We start from the raw sequence: 24,966 nt of genomic DNA on the forward strand, positions 1-24,966 counted from the left end.
AGAGACAAGACTCTACACTTAGAAGTGTCACACTTAGAAGCGGCCGAACGACGGTGGTTTCAACGCGCGCAGCGGGACTCCTTCAGCGAAGACTTAGCGCGGTTAAGTCACAACCAGCCGCTACAACGACACAGCAAATTTAAAAGGCTCGACGCAGTATTGAACGACGGGCTAATAACCGCAAGAGGCCGTATAGGTGCGCTCTATTCTACAACGCACTCTAATGAGCCGGTAATACTCGACGGGCAGCATCCCTTTACTCACCTGCTTGTCGAGCATTATCATCGCCGGGCGGGACACGCGAATAACGAACGAGTCGTCAACGAGCTCCGTCAACGATTCATCATACTGCGCTTGAGGCCTACAGTCAAGAAAGTAGCACGAGCGTGTCAATACTGTCGCGTGTACAAGGCGACTCCGACGACACCACCGAAAGGAGACCTACCTAAAGTGAGGTTGGACTCGGGGCACCGCGCCTTCACCTATTGTGGCGTGGACTATTTCGGGCCCCTAACGGTGACTATCGGACGAAGACACGAAAAGAGGTGGTGTGCACTATTTACCTGTCTCACCACAAGGGCCATTCATTTAGAGATCGTCCAGTCGCTCTCTACGGACTCAGCTGTTATGGCGCTGCGAAGGATGGCCGCCAGAAGGGGTTGGCCGCGCGTCATATACTCCGACAACGCCACTAACTTTAGAGGGGCCGACGTCGAACTGAGAAATACATACGGAGCATGGATCGCAGCACTACGGGACTACGGTCTGCAGTACAACACCGACTGGCGTTTCATACCGCCGGGGGCGCCACACATGGGAGGAGCCTGGGAGCGCTTAGTGCGTTCAGTAAAAACCGCACTAAGCACCACGCTCAAAGAAAAGTCGCCAAAGGAAGAGGTACTGCAGACGTTAATCACCGAGGCCGAGTACAGCGTGAACGCGCGACCGCTCACGCACGTCTCCGTGGACCCCGAGGACGAGGAAGCACTAACGCCGAATCACTTCCTCATCGGCTCATCGACGGGGCTACCGCGGACGGGGCCATGCACCGAGGCGGACCGCAGCACGTGGAGAAGGGCGCAGGCACTGGCGGACCAGTTCTGGCAGCGATGGCTGCGAGAGTACCTGCCTACGCTCATTCCGCGGGGGCCGTCCAACGCACAGGCGTCACAACTGCGGGAAGGCGATCTCGTAATTGTGGTCGACTACGCCTTACCCCGCAATACCTGGCCGAGAGGAGTCGTCGAGCGAGTTCACCCGGGACCTGATGGCATCGTCCGGTCTGCAGACGTCCGCACAAAGGGAGGTGTGTTCCAGAGGCCAGCGACGAAGCTTGCCGTCCTTCAGATGGAGGAGGCTTCGAAGAATCTACGCCGGGGGGAGAATATTACGGACGACAACGGCCTAAGAATTTAAATGTAAATGTTGATTAATGTAACTTGTGTATGTAATTAAGACTATGTAAATAAGACATTTTATTGCAATAGATATAAGTCCTACGTAATAAGAATAGATATGTAAGAGTAGGATAGCAATAGAGTGTAAGCATAGAATTGTAAGAGTAAGACAGGCTATGTTAGAAAGGGACGGCAATAGGACGCGGTTGCTGACTGAGCCTGCGCCTGTTGCGGTACCCAAAATAAGTACTTAAGCTCGCCTTTTTGTATGGAAAAGTGTGTACGCCTCGGAATAAAAACAAGAAGAAAAGAACTGAAGATTCAAGTTGGAGTTTTATTTGAAAACCCATAATCTACAGTAATATTAAGTAGTAGGTTGAAAAGGAAATACCTATTTTTATTACAGTAATATCTTGGCAATAATGTAATGCCACAGGATTTTGATCAATTAACTTATACATTTGCAATTAAGAAATATTTTTGTTAATTTAAGACACAGATTAATAAATAGTTACTACGCTTATACGCACACATTAGAATTTCCACTTTCTCGTGTGTGCCACACATCACACAAAGACAAATACATAATCACCTGGACCGAGACAAGAGATCCAAATTCATCATTTCAGAATTTTCAGATGTTTGTCTGGCCGGGGATCGAATTAGAACACTTTGCATGTTAGAGCGGTATGGTGCCCGCTGCGCCACGCGTGTCGTCTACAACCGAATTTTAAAATGTCGTGGTTTTTTCAACAGGCGCTACCTTTCTTGACAGTGGTGGTGGGAGCGTACAACGGGACAGATGACTGCTCGGTGGTATCAGTACTCGCCAGTGGAGAAGAGTTGCGGGCATCGTTCCCTTCCCCTCTGAAAACAACCCTGGAGCCAGGATCACCGCCCTGGGCTAATTATGTGAAGGGGGTTGTGGCTTTATTTCCTGGTAAGAAATTTTTAATTTGGTACCCGCGTGGCGGAGTGGTCAACTCTGAACATACCACCGCCACACGTATTTTTCCTCATCATAGCAGTTTAAAGGGCTGCTGTTTTGGTTCGAAGGTTGTAGTAAGGAAATGACCACTCCAGAGGCATTCCAGCTTAATCTTTAGAGGTAAACCTAATCATGCATCTGTATTCATTCATATCCGATTCAGACTTCAGGTAAAAGTCCAATTTTACCTGGGGTTGATCTATGGGCGGCAATGGTCATCACATAGACTCCATGCTAAACGAGCATGCTAAACAGCTATTAACAAATTATTAAAGAATTCAATGTTATAAAGAAGCTTCTATGTACAAAGAAGATATTATTTAGTTAAGTACTAATATAAAGCTTTAATTTTTCCGCGTTGTGTAAGTAGTATTGTTTGTATATAATGTTCGGGATAAAAAATACTGTTACACCCCGTGTTCAGTGTGGCGCGAGGGTTCCGTCAAAACCGAATCTCACGCTTCCAGTATAAATATTAGAGTTGCGTTATATTTTGTAATAATATTCATAATATGGGTGTATTTACCTCCTTCAGAATTTTTCCGGGGAAAGAGGTCATCGATACGCCAATCTCCTCACGACCTATTTGTAAAAGTAAGGGGTGAGGGTAGGAAGTACGCTTTATAGCACAGGGTGAAAAAAATATTAATCATTTGTTAGGAGTCGAACTTGCCCACGGATGGTTCCGTACAATTTTTTTTTAATTTTCATATATATATATATATATATATATATATATATATGAATGTTTGTCTGTATGTCCTTTATAGAGCCGTAAACTATGCATTTGATTGTGCGATGATCTTTAGCAAAGTTGTTGAGCATGAGCCCACGAAGGTTTCGGAGTTGGTACGACCAATATTGCATGGTAACACTAGTTATGAATATTTTAGGTCTATTTTATTAAGGAATACATTCAAAGTATTATAAAACACAAATGTAAACTGTTTTCCTATTGTTCAATTGTTAGTACCAAAAAAGTACCTACCAGTCTTTTGTATGGGGGTACCCTTTTATTTTTAATTATTTTTAGTATTTGTTGTTTTAGTTAATATCGGTCATAGCAATAGAAAAATGTAAAAAAATCAAATGTCTATCTTCAATTCGTTCAAGGGATAGATCCCTGTGACAGACAGACAGATGGACAGATAATGGAGGCTTAGTAATTGGGTTATATTCATACCCTTTTGGGTACGGAACCCTAAACATTGATTTTCTATATTATTTAGAATATGGCAGTTATTTTAAAAATATTAAGTATTGAATAATTAAGAAGTATTGAATATTTAATAATTAAGAAAAATATATTAAGTATTGAGTAAAATATCTAATCTACGTTATAAAATATTTAATTAAAATGTAATTTTAAAAATGACAGTCATTTTCACATAACTCTGATGCTTATTTGCATGACGGTTAGATATTTTTCTAGTTATGAGCACTACACGTGGGTCGCGAAAAGACTGCAGATAAATCATGCGTGCAGGTGAGACGATCACACATCCGATCGTTTCATAGATATTTCCTGTAATGCGTAATATATGCTCATGGGTCGCGAAAAGACTGCAGCAAAATCAAGCGTGCAGACATGTACGCGGTCATAAACCCGTTATACTATTTAAGTATCAATTTAAGATACAATTATTTAGAGAATTATCTATGAAACGATAGGATGCCAGTGGTACGCATGCCGACCGCATGACAAATCCGCCTAGAAAATAGGCCTTAAGGGCCACCCTGCGCAGATTCGCGCATGCGCTGTAGCTATTGTTTACAACCAATAGGAGTTTTCGAGATTTAAAGCAACAGCCTCCATAGCTCAGAGGATAGAGCAATGGTCTAACAAGCCATGGGTCGGGAGTTCGATTCTCCCTGGAGGCCATCTATCACGTAGGTTGTCCAATTTTGCTATGTTTAGGCGTTTCTTCCACTTTTTGTTTTTATAATATTAGTTTTCATATTAATTTGTGTGTTAAAAAAAAAAACACACGTAACTTCTGGTATCAAATTTACAATAAATTATTTATTAATAACATTAACCTGTTTCAATAAAAAGAACAACTAAGAAAGCATGCTTTTATTGCTAATCGCACTAAAACTACAAAATAAATGAATCAATCATAATGAATCGCCTCGAAATAAAATTATAATAAAATTTAAGTTATTAAAATTATAATTTAATTCAGAGTAAAAAGTGTTAGAAAAGAGCCCGTAAATTCGAATTTGTATGTCGGAATTTGGTGCCAATTTTAGATCCCTCTGAATAAGATGCTTTTGGCTTTTTAACATTCAAATGTTTGACAGTACCCTGATATTTCACTTCTATCCATTCGTGATAAAAAGTGAACATAAACCCGCTATTAAAAGAATCTATTTATGATTATTAAATTAAGTGTCTATCTATTACGGTTTAAGAGATAAAGCCCTGTGACTCACGAACAGACAGCGGGGGTTTCGTTTTACCCTTTGCGTACGGAATCCTAAAAATCATTCTACAAGATGGCATTATAGATATGTTTCAGAACATCTTTTTTCAACTTTGCGTGAACTTTCTCTAAGGCGCTTTCCCTCGCCTCCAAAATCGTTAATCCTGAGTATGTTGATAAGGACAATAGTACAAAATTATTAAAATCGTGTATTGTCATCGGTTTTTGTTAATTCTTCAAAATTTTGAATTAAACTGAACGTTCAAAGTGGATAGAAATCGGATTCAAAGATTCCGTTACTCTGTTACATACATACATACAACCCAAGCTAATAAAAGCGTGTTAAAAAGTTCTGTTAGACTTTTACACCAACATATCATACTAATAGTATATATCATAATATATCAAAGTAATAGTCTTGACTTTCGTATTATTAATTATAACAGTAAGTTATCGTTAAAGCTACGGCGAAAACATTTACATTTACCTATATTATATACTCGTATGATATTTAATAGCGACCATTTGACCGCCAACTAATTTAGAAGTCTTGTCAAATATTATTAACAAAAAATAATTCGTAACTCGATAGCGTAACCTAGTCGGCGTGTCACCCAGGGTTACGTAGTAGGCGGCTTATAAGTAAAGGGTCAACATGGTTGTCGCCTACGGTTACTTAACTAACGAGGCATAGTGTGGTACACGAGGGATTTGTCGACTACCGTCGCATGACATTCGTTGTAAGCTGATGACAGGCAGCGACAGTCACCGAAAGGATGCTGCGATTATATAGTATATAATAACTAGCAGACAAGCATGTAGTCCGCCTGGTGTTAAGTAACTGCAACCCCAGACAAAACCAGATTCCCATCTGAGTTTGACAATAGATGCGCCGTTACCCCTGAGAGCTGGGATGCCACGTAAAAATACTAGTATAATTATGCCCTTACCACACACACCCATCAAACCATAATACAGCAGCGGTTGTCACGCTGGTAAAAACCGTATTACAGTTTTTTTCGCTCTATAGTAAGTTTAGCTTGATATAGGACTTCTTGGTTTTCCAAATGTAAGGACAAAGATAATGAAATAAAGACAATCGGGTTTCTTGCTGAATATTATTAGATGAGGTCGAGTTTCGATCGAACCGTCAACTGTATAAGAAAATTATTTAATTGTGTGTCATTGTAAATAGGTCCGTATAAAATAAATAAAATTTATTCCAAAAACGTCTCATATCTTTGCATGCTTCGCTCCCGGCCTTCCCAAAGCGGGAGGTTTGGTATACCTACTGCTCCATATGGATTTGAGAAAGAAGAGACGTCATAGATAGATGGATATAATACTCTTTATTGCACACTTGCAGTTGAATTTAGACAATAAGCAATACACATTTATTTTTAGGTATTATTTAGGTATTATTTTGGACTCTAAATTAACTTTCAAGAACCACTACGATAATATGATTCAACGAGCGAATCGTCAACTGGGCTTTCTACTTAGAACATACAAGCCTTTTAAAAGCACACTTACCTATAAAACTTTATATTTTTCGCTGGTACGATCTATATTGGACTTCGGCTCTGTGATCTGGAGTCCTTACCATGCATGTCACATCAATAGAATTGAAAGAATTCAAAAAACATTTTTAAGAATTTTAGAGTACAGAGTCGGGTCCGATAATCTATCGTATGGTGGTTCATTAAAAAAACACGAAATTTTAACCCTGAATCTTCGACGGCAACAGCGAGACTATATGTTTTTGTATAAAATTTTAAATAACTTTATCGATTCCCCTGACCTTTTGGAAATGATCAGCTTAAAAGTACCGTCAAAAAGTACTCTAACTCATTTTTCAATCGTTGCTTGGCTGCCTACAATGAACATATTGGTCATATTGATCCTTTTTGTCAATCTATCTCTAAATTTAAAGTAAAAGTTAATCAATCCTTATTTGAAAAAATGTATAATACCTTGTAATATGTAACTACTAAAACATAATATAATGTACCTTGAGACACAATTCAGTATTTAAAACCTTGTAAATTTAAAGTAAAATCTAATCAATCCCTTTTTTAAAAACGTAAGGTATTAATATAAGGTATTAACCTTATAATATGTAACTACTAAAACACACTAAAATGTAGGTACCTTGAGATACAATTCAATGTCTTAAAAACTTGTCTAATGTATTTTTAATACACAAATTGTTGGCACTCGAAGTCTAGAATAACATATATTAAGTTAGCTTAAGATGTTGTAATGTAATACATGACTGTCTGTGTCCAAAATACAATAAAATAAAAATAAAATTAAACATACATGCACAGGTCAAGCAGTATGCAATAGGCGGTCTTATCGCGAAATAGCGATTTCTTCCAGACAACCTATGCATGAAAAATAAAAGACAAGCGAAGAAAGGATAGTGTGAGCGAAGTTAGATAAGCAAGTTATGCAGGATAGGACACATGTAGTATTAAAGTAATTATGTTTTTGGAGTTTATTGGAGTTTACTCCTTAAGAAACGATTTGAGTTATAAGGCCCGGTACGGAAATTTTATGAGGAGTAAAATCAAGTGTAACACGAAAAGTTGAGGCGTAACGGTAACCAAAATATGAATCAAGAGTGCTTTTATTAATTTAAAATACAGTAAGTTCAAATCCCATATGAAAGTAATTATTACAATAAAAATAATTAGCAATATATAAAACATTAAAACGTCATTAACTAATTTGTTTACATTTTTGCATAAATTAAGTTATAGGTTTGATCATTTATAAACACTGTGAAAAATATGAACATTGGCGCCATAATATGATTAACAATCTTTTATGAACGTTTTTAAAGAAGAGTAACATATAAAATCAGTAAGCAATTGAATAAGATATAATATTAGCAAAATAAGTTTTTAACATAAAGAGGCTTTTGTAAGTTACTGATATATTAATTTAACTTATAAAAATGGATGCATTATTGATCAGCACCATCTATCAACGATAAACGGGCTAAATCAAAACAGTATTATTTAATATTTATTACAGAATTATTGCTAATGAATTATGTTCAAAATAAGTTATATAAAATTAGCAATACGTTTTAAATGAATTCTAGAATTATAAAACATTCAGAAACAATCCAAATTACATATAATAACATGTTTATTGAGTCTCATATAAATTTCATCCGTAAATTGCAACAAGGATATTTTATAGATGGCAAAGAAATTATAATTATTAAGTTTTAAGTTATAAAACGTTTAACATTGTTTTAAACATAAATAATTATATTATATTAAAATTTACTTTAATATAAACAATTATATTAAGTTACCATTATAATATTTGGAACCAAAATACATAGATTGATAAACTTGCAAACTTACAATTTATAAAACTTGCCACTAGATGGCGCTATTTTATATTATTTTGTAACATACTTTATGTAATACGCATTATTGAAGTAATATAAATAATCCGAATAATTACAGATATATGTTTGTTTCTCTTATCATTTTAGCAGATGCGTTCATTTACCTACCCTTTTTTCTATTCGATATATATCATAATTATCATTCGTAAGGAGTAAACTCCAATCGTGCGTCGTAGCTGACACACACACACTTTTTTTGTTATAGGTGATGTAAAAGGTTTCGACGCGGTGGTAGTTTCTGACGTGCCAATCGGCGGTGGTGTCTCCAGCAGTGCTGCTCTGGAGGTGGCAACGTTCACATTCCTGGAAGAACTCACCGGGACACGCGTGGAGTAAGGATTTGAATCTAAAGCCATTAGAATCTAAGGATAAGTGAAGGATCGCATTAAACTTAATGTATAATTCGATTTATTCACGTCCGAGTTGTATACATAGGTACTATACACACTCTGCTTTATGTTTCCTGAGATTTCTATGACAAAAAGGAGACTTTAAATATAAACTGTGAATCTTCTGTTTGTGTTTTGAGAAAACTTTTATCTATTTGCAAAGCCTTTGTGGCCCCTTAGCGACGTCCTTGCGTACAATACATTGTTTAATACTTGATAGTTTTACTTAAAAACTGACGCGGACTTTAAAAGTCGTGGGCAATCGTGGGCATAAACTTTTATTTACAAAAACCTGTATAAAAAAGGTTACTAGACAATGTCAAATAACAATAAACATTTAAAATTACCGATTTAGACCCTTGGAAACACTTGCTATTAACTTTTATTGAAACAAATAACTTTCGAAGAGATGAATCGTTATTTTTGTCACAAGTCCCAAAGTTCGTCGTGCTTGACAGTGGGGATTGTAATTTCGAGGAGACGACAGATTACATAGTTTATTGAGAAGCTTAGTATTCTCAATATTGGAAATAGGTTAAATTTATATTGTTTGTATGAAAGAATTTTTAAGAGCGTAGAACCTACTATGAGTACTATATTTTGTTGTCAGGGACATACAGTCCCGCAGCAAGAAAATATATAGGGTATATATATAAAAATAAAAGGGTGTGGAATGGCGTGCGTGCTAAGTGGAAAGAAAAGAAATGCAAATAAAAATAAAAAATCAAATTTAATAAAAGAAGTTGGAACTGATTTTTTAAAAACGTCTGTTTGCAACTTGTGTGTATGAGGTGTGGATGCTCTGGAGAAAAGGAAAGGAAAAGGAGCGGAAGCCGCTAGTTACAAATAATAGGAACATTTTTCTATTGCGTATAAATACAATTATTATGACAAAGAATAGTGAAGTGCAAGCATTAATGGTAAAAAAGCGAAAAAAAACAGTTTGAAAAAAAAGTTGTTCAGTGCAAAATTTGGATATTTTTTGTCTCTATCTTTTTTTATTGTATAGAAACGAGCTGGAAGTTGGTCCCATTAAATATGGTTAGGATCCATCGATGGGTTCTGGAGAAAAAGAGATCTCCTCCACCCATTAAAAGTAGGTCTCATTTAAATATGATGAGGATCAGAGTGGGTTCTGGAGACAAAATATGTAACTCCTTAACCGATGGGTATAATTGAGTTTTGATTGAAGATATTTGGTGTAGGTTTTTTTTTTTACAGTATTGGAGTAGCAGACGAGCATGCAGTCCACCTGATGGTAAGTGGCTACTGTCCCCCAATGACATCTGTAATCCACCCCAGATAGGATAAGATATTCCTACCTGAGGTCGGCCACAGACGCGCCGCTACCCCTGAGGACTAAGTTGGTACGCCTCGGAAAAGTCTGTCTCCCTTACCACACCCTTCAAAACGGAACACAGCAGCGCCTAACACTGCTGTTATTAGGCAATAATAAGTGTGGCGGTGGTGCCGCCGGAGTCGAACCACAAAGGGTTCTACCACCTTCAAATGAAATTCTAATGAAATTGCAAAACCAGTTTATCATTGACTATTTAAGGGTCTGATAATGTGGCTCGGAGGCAAAATATGTAACTCCTCAACCGATGGGAATAACTGAGTTGTGTTTGAAGATATTTAGTGTAGGTTCTAATGAAATTACAAAGCCAGTTCATCATTGACTATTTAAGGGTCTGATAATGTGGCTCGAAGACAAAATATGTAACTCCTCAACCGATGGGAATAATTGAGTTGTGTTTGAAGATATTTGGTGTAGGTTCTAATGAAATTGCAAATCCAGTTCATCATTGACTATTTAGTTAGGTTAGGTTGGAACATATAACACAATATAAAGCTAAGTGAGCAGGGCGCTGCAGCGCCCTGCGAGCGGGCGGTTCCAATCAATGTAAACTCAGACCTTACCTTCATTCATGATCACGTTTACACAATTTTATATTGTATTAATATAAATGGTAGTATGTCATCACTAAAAAGGGTGAAAAAAAATTTTTAACAAAAAAATACAAACGACTTCTATGTCACTACAAAGTAAAAAATAATTGAAATATATGTTGGTTTAGTACACATTTTTGAAGTCGGCGCCGAAAAGTTGCGGTTTCTTGTGTGCCGACCTTCGATCACTAATAGTTTTTATTAGTGATCGAAGGTGCCGACCCCCATTTATTTTCAAGAATAGTTATTTTTAGTAATCCTTTTTATAGGTACTGTTATAAATACTATGTAAAAGTGTATATTACGGCTAGCGTACAATAGTGCCCTGTGACAGACAGACAGACAGCGGAGACCTGCTAATAGGGTTCCGTTTTTACCCTTTGGGTACGGAACCATAAAAATCGCCCTCAGTGTTAAAAATAAACTAGACATTTATACAATCTTATTTCACGAATTAAACAGTTACGATAAACGGATTTCTGAACGCTCCTAGGGTAATGAAATGAGCATAATGAGCATATGCTTATTGGCAGCGTTCTTAACTTAGAATTGACGTCGCTTTTCACTCAGTGAGCAATATTTTTATTCACTATAATAATATACAGTCCATACAAATTGGGTAAAGACTAAAATAAGTCTATACGAATAAATTAATAAATAAATGCTTTCTACACTCACAGCCCCACATTAAAATTCCGTCTATATGGTGCTATGGACACATTCATAGACAAATACACAAACACCCAGACCCAGAAACCTAAGCTCATCATTTAGAAATCCGTCTGGCCAGGGATCGAATCCGGAACCCTCTGCGCCTTAGACCGGTATGATGACCACACCGCCATGTGGGTGTTCAAATAATTTTGAAGTATGTCTATTTTGCACTAGTCTGTCATTTTTGCACGATAGGTAAAACCATAGATATATGTCAGTAGGATAATATATCTATGGGTAAAACTGGGTACTTTCCGGCATTTATGACAGCATGACATATACTTACTTAAATAATATGTTCCGCTTTGTCACTTGAATATTATAAAGCTTTCTATACTCAAAGACCCACACTAGGTTTTTGTGTTGTGGGCACCATGTACACACACAGACGAATACACAAACACTCAGAACCAGAAACGAAATATAAATTTATCATTTAGGTACCTATCTGTTCTATCCAGGATCGAATCCAGAACCGTGTGTCAGCGATGGTTGTGAAATGTTTGTTATTATTATTATATTATTCTTTAGATCTGTTTTTCTTTTGTGTAATTTAGTTATTATCTTGTAATAGTTACGTAGGATGTGTATCGAAATAAATGTTTTCTTTCTATGTTTCCTTCATATGATTCTAAACGAATATATGATGGTTTATTTTACGTGAGATATTATCTTTTTTACATCTAATTGTATATATTGTAAATTAGAAATAATTTGTATATTTTCAGCTATAATTGTTCTTATGTATCATTATAATCCTACTATGTAATATAAATTATCTAATAATATAATTAATGTATATCGTTATAGAGCGTATACGTTTCAGTATGTAATAAGTATGAAAATTACGTTGCTGTAATCTAATACTTCGACCCAATTTAATGGATCGAGGTGTCGACGAGACTAATCTAAGTACTACTAAATCTAAGTTTAGGTTTTCCCTTGCGGACTAAAATACAGGTTTTAAAAATTCGTAACCTTTTTTAAATGTACTGAAATCGGTTGCAGATAATAAATACGCGTGCTACATAGGTAATTGTGTTATAAAACAAGTAATTAATTTAAAAAATCAAAAACCCGACTGCACCAAAAAGGCTGAAGTAGATTTTCCAAAGGCAGTGAAATAGGCATTTCATTATTTTTATCCAGAAAGCCAAATACAAAGTTTCATAGTAGGTGTCTGCTTCAAAAACAAAAAATGTTCAAACAATATTATCCTATTTTATTTTATCCTCGTACTAGTGTTCATTTACGCTATATAAAGAACCTATGTGTAAAATTCCAGCACGCTTAAGTTCAGCGGTTTCCCTTTGCGTTGATTGGCACATCAACTTTCTCATTTAGTCAGACAGTCATCTCGATGTGTATATACGAGTATATATGTACTAGCTGACCCGGCAAACGTTGTGTTGCCATATAAATAGCAAAATGTTAAGGATGAACAACCCTTATCACTTAGGTGTAAAAAAAATAGATAGTGGCCGATTCTCAGACCTACTGAATATGTATATAAAATTTGGTGAAAATCGGTGAAGCCGTTTCGGAGGAGTACGGTAACTAACACGAGAATTTTATATATAAGATATATTATATAATGTATGTGTAATCTCCTCTTAATTTCCTTTATTTTGACACCCTACTCGATAGGTTTGGTTAACTTTTTTAAAACGTGTTACTATTTCGCGAAAAAATTCACCATTTACGGTCTATAAAATATATAACTTCAGTAAATCAAAGTTTGGGTCATTATTTTACCTCGTTAGAGGTAGGATTTTATTATTTTTATCCAACAAGCTTGATACAAAATGTCATAGTGTTTGCTTCAAAATTGACGATAGTTCAAATTAACTTTTAACCCTTATTTTACCCTCTACGGCAGGGGTTCCCAATCTTTTGTAACCCGCGGCGCAGTTACAAGTTTAATATTCTTTCACGGCGCCCTGTGCCCTGTCCTAGCTAACTATTTGAAGAAGACAGTCGAAAGAAATAGGTAACTACAATAATAGTAGTTACCTTAGGTTGGTCGAACGAATTTAAAACACCACAATATGAAATTGTACAATACGTTATTATAAAATAATTTAAACGGAAAACAAGAAGAAAGACTTGAGAAAAAACAAAAATTAAATACGTTATTTATTCAGTCAAATCAATGTGAAGGGTGAGCTTAGTGATCTCCGCGCAGTTTTTCAAAGCGGGGAATATCACTTGACACTGCTATTCTCATTTCTTGCTCCACATTGATCCGATATTTGTTCTTTATCACAGCTACATCTGAAAACCCAGCTTCACATAGATATGATGTTGCAAACGGAATGAAATTTTTTAATGCTTTGGATGTTAAATTTGGATATTCATTTTGCATCGATGACCAAAACGCTAATATTTGTGGTGTCCAATAATTAGAGGATCGACTCACGGCGCCCCTCTTTACTTTCTACGGCGCACCAGGGCGCCGCGGCGCACACTTTGGGAACCCCTGCTCTACGGGGTTGATTTTTCGGAGGGGGATAAATAAGTGCGTCCTTGTTCCTATCCAGAGAGCCAAATACAAAATTTTATAGTAGTTGCTTAAAAATTAAAGGATTTCAAAAAAACTGTTTTCCCCTATTTTACCCTCTTAAGGGTAGAATTTCCAAAAGGCCTTTCTTAGTACTTATTCAAGCTATATAGAGAACCTGTGTGCAAAATTTCAGAACTGTAAAGTCCTTGGTTTAGGCTGTACGTTGATTTCTGAAAAATGAAAAAGTCATTTAGTTAGTCAGTCAGTCAGTCACCTTACTGTTTTATATATATACAAATATGTTTTTCTAATCTCCGTTTAATTTCCTTTCATTTGATACCCTACTCGATAGGTTCGGTTAACTTTTTTTTTTAAATGTGTTACTATTTCGCGCCAAAAATCCGCCATTTTGATTTTTTTTTACTAACACCTATCTAAGGACACTCGGGTCATTGAGACAAATATAATGACACTTTAACTGTTGAAATTCATCCAGCCGTTTGTTAGATCGGATCAAATAAAGAAAGACAAACATACAAGATACGCGCGAAAAACATAACCCTTCCTTGGCAGTCGGGTAAAAATAATATAAAGTGAGTTTATTCATAAAGATGAGATGAAGGTAGTTGTACCCTTCATTCTACTCAGAAGGCGCCGTTGCCACGCCTATTTTAAAATTAAAAACAGTGTTAGGCTGTGCTGCGTTCTGGTTCGACTTGATTGACTTGACTGGCAAGGGAGGTACACTTATGTGGCGTGCTAACGTAGTTCTCAGGAGTCGCAACGCATCTGTTGCCAACCTTAGGTGGGATTATTATCTGTCCCTGTAGTTCCGGGACTAGAATAGGGCTACGGGATACCGTTTTAGTCGCCTAAAAGGCGACTAATAGGGGGCTTCCGGGGTTGCGGGCGGCAAGAGTGGGAGCTCGAACCGCACGGCCAACGGCCCCGGGAAGGACAACGTTATGTGTGGTCGCATACCGTCGTACGCACCAGATGGTGTGGCGAGCGTCAAGCTCACCTGGGCGGAGCCCGACGGGGCAACGCGCTAAGAGGACTCCGGTTGCGTTCCTTTGGTCGCACGCTCCCACGTTGTCGGGTACCTTTTGAAGGTTTCCCCCTCGAAAACAAAAAATAAAAATAAAAAAAGGTGGGATTCTTATCCGGAGTAGATTACAGATGTCTACGGACGGCAGTAGCCACTTACCATAAGGAGGAGTCCATATTCCTTTGTCACTTCTATAGTTAAAAAAGCGTAATGTAGTAAGGGTGCTTAATGTTCAGTTGTACACTTATTTTCAGGCCAGTAAAGAAAGCCCAGTTGTGCCAGAAAGCGGAACATGAGTTCCCGGGGATGCCGTGTGGCATCATGGACCAGTATATCGTCACTATGGCTAAGAAAGGACACGCCTTGCTCATTGATTGCAGGTACGTTGCCAGTCTCTTCAATTGAACAAGACAAAAAATATAATATTTATCGTTTTTATTCGTCCAAATTTAGATTATGTTGTTTACAATTGTAACATAATTATATCTTACTGTGGGGTAAGACTTTATTCGTACCGTGAACACACACAAAAACCACCCACTGCGTCTTTGAGACGATTGTTAGTCAACCATTGGACGGATTTATTATTAATAAGGATCGTATATACAATATTTTAAACGTTATCTAATCCTGTATCTAGTGAAGATACCTTAGCGTGCCCGTTTACTTACGGCTTCCTGATCGGGTTACCTTATCACGAATTTGGATTCGGAATTCCGCGTGCCTTCCGTTCTTCCGTCTTAAACGCACGGCTGAGTTTCGAATTGAGCGTCAGGATGTTTTCCTTTGAAGTATATTGAGAACGTGTGCGTGTGAAGGTTTAGTTTGAAATACGTTGAGGCTTTCAATTATGGAATCGGAAACTTCATCAGGTAACTATTTGTATGCGGGCGGCTTTACACCTGGTTTTGTAATATTAACATAATACTAGGTATTATATAGCGGTAGTTATCAATAATCAATCTATCCAACGTTTGCTACTAAAGATTAAATACACAGACAGACAGACAATAGTAGACAGAAATTGTTATATTTTCGTTTTTTACCAGGAAAGACATTGGATATATCGATCGATACACGTATGATAAACACTAAGACTTAAGCCAAGTGTCTTCAGTCGGTAGTTTTCCACGTGTATCCAATTAATTAAACGTGCCGCCGTTTATTCTGGGTGCAGTGTGACTTACTGCACGTGTGATTCTGCTTTATTCTTCAGCAAACACGATCCGCCCTGTATGCGCTGTTTGTCACCGTTAATGGATTTAATAGTGCTATTATGGGATAATCTTGACTACTTTATGTTTAAACTACTTCTACTTTGTTATGTATAAGGGAATAAGCGGGGCTTTAAGTATCCACGCCTATGTTAAGTAGTTAAAAAATCTGTTATTTGGTTGGGTAGATTTTTGGTTCATAGTATCAGTGAAGGTGGAACAATTTTTGTTTCATAGTATCAGTGAAGGTGGAACAATTTTTGGTTCATAGTATCAGTGAAGGTGGAACAATTTTTGTTTCATAGTATCAGTGAAGGTGGAACAATTTTTGGTTCATAGTATCAGTGAAGGTGGAACAATTTTTGTTTCATAGTATCAGTGAAGGTGGAACAATTTTTGGTTCATAGTATCAGTGAAGGTGGAACAATTTTTGGTTCATAGTATCAGTGAAGGTGGAACAATTTTTGGTTCATAGTATCAGTGAAGGTGGAACAATTTTTGGTTCATAGTATCAGTGAAGGTGGAACAATTTTCGGTTCGTTGTGGACCCACCAACGTTCTGCTTTGGGCACACCCAGTTCTGCTTAATAATAGCAGTCCTGATCCGCTTCGAAGCTTAGGAAGGCACAATTATCCGAGATTTAACTTAGTGCTCAAGGGGAGCGACGCATCTGTAGTCAACTTCTGCTAGGACTTTAACCTTATCTGGGTTTGATTACTGATTTCCGTGAGCGGTAGTAGCCATTTACCCTCCTGCGGACTGCGTGCTCGTTTACTACTTTTGTATTCGAAAAAAACGTTATTTTTTAATATATCTTTAATGTAAGAAGATGATTTTCATAATCGGCTATCACTGTTATTATAATCCGTGTGTTTATCTCAACTTGAAATATTTTAGAGCGTGGAATCACTATTATGCATGAGAGTATGGTATAGTCCGCGCCAAACTGCTAGTCTGCTCTGAAGTTGTTGCGCACAATTACAAACATGTATTCCGTAGCAACGTAAGGGCATACTAACTACGCTATGTACCCGTGGGCGAGAGCGGACAGCGTAAGGGTGCCGGGTGCTTTGCTATTTCACACGCTCTACATGACAAGCAGTTTGGTGCGGACTATAACAATAATTCCGCAGGTCACTAGAGGCTACTCACATACCACTGGAGGCTGAGGGCACAGTACTCCTAGTGGTGAACTCCAACGTGAAGCACCAGCTGACGGGCAGCGAGTACCCGCAGCGCCGCGCGCAGTGCCTCGCTGCGGCGGAGGCGCTGGGTATACCGTCACTTAGGACTGCGAAGACTGATGACATAAACAGTGAGTATATTTTTAACCGGCTTCAAAAAGGAGGTGGTTATCAATTCGGCCGGTATTTTTTTTTTTTTTATGTATGTACACGAATTACTCCGCCGTTAGTGGACCGATTTTAATAATTCTTTTTTTATTGTGTAGGGACGAGCTGGAAATTAGTCCCATTTAAATATGGTTAGAATCCATCGATGGGTTCTGGAGAAAATGAAATAAATGTTGGTTTAGTACATATTTCTGAAGTCGGCGCTCATATTAGACACGCTGTTTACATCGTTATCCAACGAAATATATTGAGCGCCGACTTCAGAAATATGTACTAAACCAACATTTATTTGAATTATTTTTTACTTTGTAGTGACATAGAAGTCGGTTGTATTTTTTGTTTAAAAATTTTTTATCATTATTCATGCGGTAACCGAAGATAAGATTTGAAAGTAAAAGCTTCTTTAGTGGCCTTGTGCACTTTTTGTGATGAGTAAACAAATGTTAAACTCATGTCAAGATTACGTGTCTTGTTAGACGGCAAAGTAAACTGCAAAAGTCATCCGGTGTCAACATAGAAAAAATATGATAATGGGTGTCAGATTCATTTTTAATTTATTTTATATTTTTAAAGACGCTTTCTACACTCACCGCCCCGCACTAGTTTCCCTGTTGGTTGGGTTCCATGGACACACAAAGACGAATACACAAACACCCAGACTCGGAATAGATATCAAACTCATCATTCAGATCTGGCCGGAAATCGAACCCGGAATCCTTTGCTCGTCCGACTGTATTCGTCTGAATCGGGTCGTCTGTAATCATCTGAATGTAACAATATATCATGAATGAGTTAATATCAACCCTAATGTAGGTATCAATATCAAATGTTGTGCATAATTAAATATTTTATGTAATAGTACGTATAGGTAGGCGATCAAATTCATATTGAAAGTTTGTCACCGAAGAAAGGTCCATCTATGTACCTATTTGCATATTTTTTAAAGTTTTTAATCATCGATATTCGGATAAAGCCGCGTTAAGTTCATTATTATGAGCATATCCATATTTACGCCCTTGATAAGAATATCGATATTATTTTATGTCGAAAATTTCATCTATTATTTTTTTTATTCTCTCTCATAAGGTACATTCACACATATATTATTAGTCTGCCAAAACTGTGAAACAGTTTGTCGGCAGTGTTTCCGTGGATAGGGATAGTTGTACGCCTTAAAAGATACAAATTGTATATACCACAAACCACTACTTGTTAACACATTAAAAATAATACAATACATGAAATATGCACATGAATATCATAGACCAGTAAAGATACTTCGCCGCCTTGAAATTGAATAATTTACATACCTAGTTTAAGCAATTTCACAGCTGAATGGTAAGATTTTTAATAGAGTAACTTTGTAATGCAGTTATCTATTGACAGAACTGCAGCAGTTGAACTGCGACGAGTTGGTCTTAAAGCGCGCGAAGCATGTCATTGAAGAGATCAGTCGGACTGAAGAAGCCGCGAAGAAACTGCCATTGAACGACCTTGATAGGGTAACTTTTATTAATAAAAATCGTTTTACTTGCCTCGATAGTATGTACCTATGTGAGAGTCAAAATTTGACCTGAATTTTGAAATTTTGTAAATTTTGCATGCACGCCCGATTTGGGTGACAGTCCATTCGTTTAGTGACGTCACTCTCAATCCATTATGGTCATAGATATATTATCTTACTGGTATACTATCCTACTACTTATTTTGGTGGACGCCCCAAGATGTCGGACCCATTATTTTTCATGCACCCCTATGACTACGGGTATCAAAGTAAAAGGTTTTCTGAAAAACAAAATGGCAGAAATAACTACTAAGCTAATAACTAACTAATGAGCTTCGTTTTTTTAAGCCTTTTTATTATACATTATGTTAGAAATCCACTCAAATTGTTTAATTATATTATTATTGTAATTAATGAATTGATTTGAGTTATTCTCATGTTGAGTAATTTTTGTACAATAAGTCTCATTTATAGTCACTGGCTGGATACGATTGTATGAGTTAGCATAAAAAAGAAAAGAACGCGTTTTGACGTTTGAGTTGTATTTTGCGCGGGAATAATAATAATTGTTAATTTTGTTCAAGAAATATCTTTTAATTAATTATTGATCTCTGTCTGAAAATAATTTGTGTATTTGCATTTTTTTTTCAATAAAATATTCACGGTAAGTAACTAAGTACTTAAATTAGTACCTACATAATTAATTCATAATAATTTTCAAGGTAAAATGTTTTATTGCTTCTTACACATCTTTATATATATATTTCTTATGTGCGTGTGTATGTTACTGAACTCCTCCTAAACGACTGGACTGATTTTGATGAAATTTGCTGTGTGTGTTCAAGGGGACTTGAGAATGGTTTAGATTCACAATTTAGTCCGTGGGAAAAGGTTTTCTTTTATTTAATTTTTAATTCGTAAGTAGTTATAGAATCGGAAACTATGCATTTGATCAAGTGATAATCTTTAGCAAAGTTGTTGTACAAGAGCCCACGAGGGTTTGGGAGTTGGTAAGACCAATTTTCGACAGATGGCGCCACTGTCATTCCAATGCAGGTACAAATTTTCCGTTTTATGTATGTCATATTATTTCTTTAAAATGCGGGCGAAGCCGCGGGCACTACTAGTTAATATATATAATCAAGTTGTCTCACAGCTAGTCGCTAAGCAACGTCCAATTTCGTCCAATGAAGATGTTTTCTTTACACAATTTTTCGTACTATAAAGTGTATTTTACTATAAATAAGTAGATCCACATTATAAGCGACCCTCACCCATCCGTTTAAATGATGAAACGTATTTTAGGTAGGTATAATAATTTTATTATGTTAAAAATATGGCTGGCTAAAAAAATCTTGGTTAGACTAGGTTATATATGTATATTAAATATTTTAAAATGACTTTTCCATACTTTATGTTTAATCTTTGATAGATGGTGAGAGTTTGAAGGTGGTAGAAGGTGGTAGAACCCTTTGGAGTTCGACCCCGGCGGCACCGCCGCCACAACTATTTCTGCCTCATAACAGCAGTGTTAAACGCGACTGTGTTGTGGTTTGAAGGGTGTGGTAAGGGAGACAGACTTTTCCGAGGCGTTCCAGCTTAGTCCTCAGGGGTAGCGGCGCATCTGTGGCTAACCTCAGGTAGGAATGTGGGGTTGATTACAGATGTATATGGACGTTAGTTTCCACTTACCAGGTGGATTGCATGCTCGTCTGCTACTCCTATAGTATAAAAAAGAGATAGAGTGTTTAGGATTACTTTGTTTCAGGTACAGATAAGTATAGATATCTCACCGCCTTGTAATTGAAGGAAGCCATTAAGTGGCGTAAACGGCTGACAATTCTGTCAGTAATTTAATGGCTGTCATGGCATAATTTACGCGGAACAATGCCGACATGCGCATTTAAGTGGTTCTGCACACGAAATTGAAAAAAAGTGCAGAAAAATATCGTTTCATTCGTAAATAATCTAAAAACTACATTTTTTTATTTCTCAAACACGAAAATAGATGTGACGATTTCAATTGTTAAAACTGGTTACATTTTCTTGTTAGGAGTGAGTAATCTTTACTAATCTATGGTTTCAGGTGGGCGAGTTGTTCTACGAATCCCACGTGTCTCTCAGCAACCTGATGGAGGTGTCGTGTCCTGAGCTAGACCGGCTGGTCGACATATTGAGATCTGCGAGAGGGGTGTACGGCGCTCGCATGACGGGCGGCGGGTTCGGTGGTTGCGTCGTTGCATTGGTGAGTAAAAGTAGGAAATTTATCACCATTTTTTCTATAGCGATTGTAGAGTCTTGAGAAAACTTTGAGGACGGAAAGGAGTAAGTAAGGGAGATAGAGTTTTCTAAAAAACTGTCAGTTAAGTGATTTCTGGCGAATCTCAGTGAAGTGAGGAGATCCTCACACGTATCTGAGACAATAATAGTACTTTGTTGTTTGTTTTTAAACTATGAGAGAATTTAACTTATAGTTACAACGTAACAATGTGTTAAGCCTTATTTATAGAGTGACACAAATATACAAACAAAAAAAATCTATTGAAAATACAAACAACCTAAGTAAAGTTATACCCTAAATTTAATTAAGTTTCATTGTATACTTTAGTTTCGTTTGCACAATACCTCTGTTTGCAAAGGATAGTTGTACTAACAATGCTTTAATTAACTTATTGTATGCAAAACCTAATACTACTAGATAGTTCTAAGTTAATATGTACGTAAATGTAAATAAGGACCCCGAGAACTAACGTACACATACTGCTGACAAACTGGCTTACAGTTGTATTGTTGTAAAATAATGTTGTTATTTTGTAAGTCTGCTTTAGTAAATAAATAAATAAACCACTTTCGTAAAAGGTATTTACAGCTGTTTTTGTGGTTAGCAAAAAAAAGCTTTATCTTTAGTTTCACGGAAAATAAATGACTTTATAAGCGACTAGTTTTTGCCCGCGGCTTCGCCCGCGTTTAAAAGAAAATAAATACATAAAACTGAAAATTCGTACCTTCATTGGAACGTCAGCGGCGCCATCTGGCGAAAATTAGTCATACCAACTCGGAAACCTTCGTGTGCTCATCAACATCAACTTTGCTAAAGATCATCACTTGATCAAATGCATAGTTTACGATTCAATCATTACTAATATCGATTAAAATAATAGATTTTTTTTTTCATCCAAAAGATCGATTCTCCGATTAATCGATCTTAGATCCTCGATTCCTAGTTTCCGTGGGATTTCCAGGATAAAAACTATCCTATGTCCTTGCTTGGGTATCAGACGATCTTTGTACAAAATTTCATTAAAATCGGTTCAGTGATTTAGGCGTTAAGAAGAGACAACCAGACAGACAGACAGACAGAGTTACTTTCGGATTTATAATATTATATAAGTTATATAATTATATATAAGTAATAAGTATAAGTCGGGATTCTTTATCCCGAAGATATCTGTGGTGCCTTCGTTAAGTATAAGTGTCTTAGAAGTATACCTTAGAAGCCTTTACTCGCGGCTTCCCTCGCGTAGTTATTTATGTATGCATCGGAAACTCTATTTATTTCGGAATAAAATATACCCTACGTTCTTTTTAGAACTCATGACAACGTGTGTATATATTATGACAATCGGTCACGTAGTTTACGCGAGAAACTGTAACAAACAAACTTACATTCGCATTTAATATTATAAATTTCATTCATGTTGCTTTCTTTGCATCATGCAGTTCCTTTACCGATAAAATTCAGATGAATAGGAACCTTGAACTAGAGTGGGAAAGTTAACCACTAAGCTACTATGTAATAAGTCTAAAACATTTAACAACAAATCAAAATAATGACATTTTCGTTGAAAATTTAATAAATTACGTACTTTGATTTCTAAAGCGCAAACGAGACTAAAATGAATCAAATCAGATGTTTATTTCTGAAGTAGTAACTTCATTATGAAACCCTTCGATGTAAACATAAAATGAATTTGAAATTGATATAATTAGATTTTATGAAAATGAATTTGAAATTGATACTCGTATAATTAGATTTTATGAAATAAGACCTCGCCTGCGACTTTTTTCGCGTGGATTCAGAATATAACGTCAATTGTACAGTACCATCTATCGAGTATACCTATTAGAAAACTGAAATTTCGCACTCTGCAATGTTATAAAAATTACTTTTGAATTTAATTTGTAATAACTTTTAATATAGTATTGATTTTGTTAAAAAATAATGAAATAAAGAGAATCTAAATGTTATGTAAAGATAGCCTTTAAACGTTTTGATGATTGATCAATTGAATATAATTAAGTACTTAGTTTTGGTTTGGTGCGATTTTAAACATACCGATAAACAGACAAAGAAAAAATCTCGAAAATGTTAGAAATGACTGTTATTATTTATACGTAGTCCTCCTAATATAATATTACCTATTCCTACTCATATTATAATGTAAATAGAATATATGTGCATATATATTCTATTTACATTGTACAAACACGCGACGCGTCCCTATAGTCTGATTCATAATTAGGTGTCCAAAATGTAAACAAAGAAATGTCACTGTCAAAATTAACAAGAAACAAAAACTCTAACAAACTCAACAAAAAACGAAAATTTAAAAAATATACACAATTTAACAAACGCGTTATGTACACAAGAAAACATTCGAGGTTGATCATAATCACGAAAATGAATAATATCAGTTACGAAACTTAAATTACAGCACAAGAAATGTCTCGGATTCCGATTGTGTTACCATTATCACATTTTAATTCTATTTTCTACCATAATCTTTATTTTTTATTATGATTACTGTAGGGGACGAAATTGAGGTGATATAAATATTCGAAAATGTGAATTAATCTTAATTTATTTAGATTATTATTTTATTATTGTTGTATTACTTTAATATCGACAAAAATAAGAAACTACCATTTCTAACGTATTTTCTTGATAGGTCAACACCTTTGTTTACATTTTGGACATCTAATTATGAATCAGACTATAGATTGATATTTCGAAGGGGATTAGTGAACTTCGATTGCATAGGTTTCGGCCCTACGCCGTTGTTCTCAATTTAATGTGTCTCAATTTAATGTTGTTTATTTATTTCAAATTTTAATGAACAATTTGATAGGCAATTTGATAAAGTGGGCTTCGCACGTTATTAGTAATCAATCCTAATTTATGTCAACCACGGCTTTTTTAGATTATTTCTTATTAGGTATTTTAATAAAGAAATCAGGCGATTGTTGGTTATCTCTAACGGCGTAGCGAAAATATACCGACGACTTGCCCGCTTGAGGTCTAATTTTTTTTTAATCTGGTGTGGTGTCGATTGTACCTTTCACGCTTCTCACACTGGCAGGAGATACGTGCCCAGCAGTGGGACCCTAATTGGTTGATGACGCATAAGACACAAAAAAATAAAGCCATTTTGTATTACAATTTTTATTGAAACATGTGATACCTGCTAAGGAACCACAACATCTTTGACTCTATATTTAATTCATTTAATGAAACATGTGTTTTTTTCCAGGTCGAAGAAGAAACTGTAGAAGTCGTGAAAAAGAAGATTCTGGAAGAATACAGCGGTAACCCTACATTTTTCGTCTGTCAGCCGAGCGACGGCGCCCGGTCTATAAAGTTAAAATAAACTATTCAAAAGTTAAATGTATGTTATTCATAATTCGTGTGTTCCACATGGTAATGATAGCGACGATTGCGACCCCTAGGCATGGTTTCTGTTTACTAATGAACTAAAACTATTATAGGACCAATGGGAAAAGCTTTAATTAATTTTGTATAACAACATAATAAAAATGTCTCAGTATCATAAAAAATCATTTACAAATACTCGTAATAAGAACAACAACAACAATAAGAAACATAAAATAATATACGAGACAACATATAAAAAGGTGGTCTTATCGCTTAGAAGTGATTTCTTCTAGACAACCATCTTTGAAGGTGGTAGAACACTTTGTGGTTCGACTCCGGCGGCACCACCGCCACACCTATTTCTGCCTAACCTTACCATCAGGTGGACTGCATTCTC

The 24,966-nt window shown here is 36.3% G+C and overlaps 1 protein-coding gene and 1 non-coding gene across 3 annotated transcripts in view; both read left to right on the forward strand.

Moving 5' to 3' along the window:
* LOC140744537 (galactokinase) overlaps nucleotides 1-24,581 on the forward strand; it is a 49,119-nt gene extending 24,538 nt beyond the window's left edge. For both annotated transcript variants that reach the window (XM_073076168.1, XM_073076169.1), the window contains exons 3-9: nucleotides 2,154-2,337; nucleotides 8,447-8,573; nucleotides 15,100-15,225; nucleotides 17,194-17,375; nucleotides 18,799-18,914; nucleotides 21,003-21,161; nucleotides 24,448-24,581. In XM_073076168.1, the coding sequence (XP_072932269.1) occupies nucleotides 2,154-2,337; nucleotides 8,447-8,573; nucleotides 15,100-15,225; nucleotides 17,194-17,375; nucleotides 18,799-18,914; nucleotides 21,003-21,161; nucleotides 24,448-24,564 (1,011 nt within the window). In that variant the 3' untranslated portion in view covers nucleotides 24,565-24,581. The remainder of the gene's footprint in view (nucleotides 1-2,153; nucleotides 2,338-8,446; nucleotides 8,574-15,099; nucleotides 15,226-17,193; nucleotides 17,376-18,798; nucleotides 18,915-21,002; nucleotides 21,162-24,447) is intronic.
* On the forward strand, nucleotides 4,194-4,266 carry TRNAV-AAC (transfer RNA valine (anticodon AAC)). The gene has a single exon. It is a non-coding gene; the product is annotated as a tRNA-Val (tRNA).
* Nucleotides 24,582-24,966: the final 385 nt, after the last annotated feature.

Source organism: Epargyreus clarus, unplaced genomic scaffold (assembly GCF_041222505.1).
Source record: "Epargyreus clarus isolate Ecla_fem2 unplaced genomic scaffold, WU_Ecla_fem_2.2 ptg000008l, whole genome shotgun sequence".
NCBI lineage: Eukaryota > Metazoa > Arthropoda > Insecta > Lepidoptera > Hesperiidae > Epargyreus > Epargyreus clarus.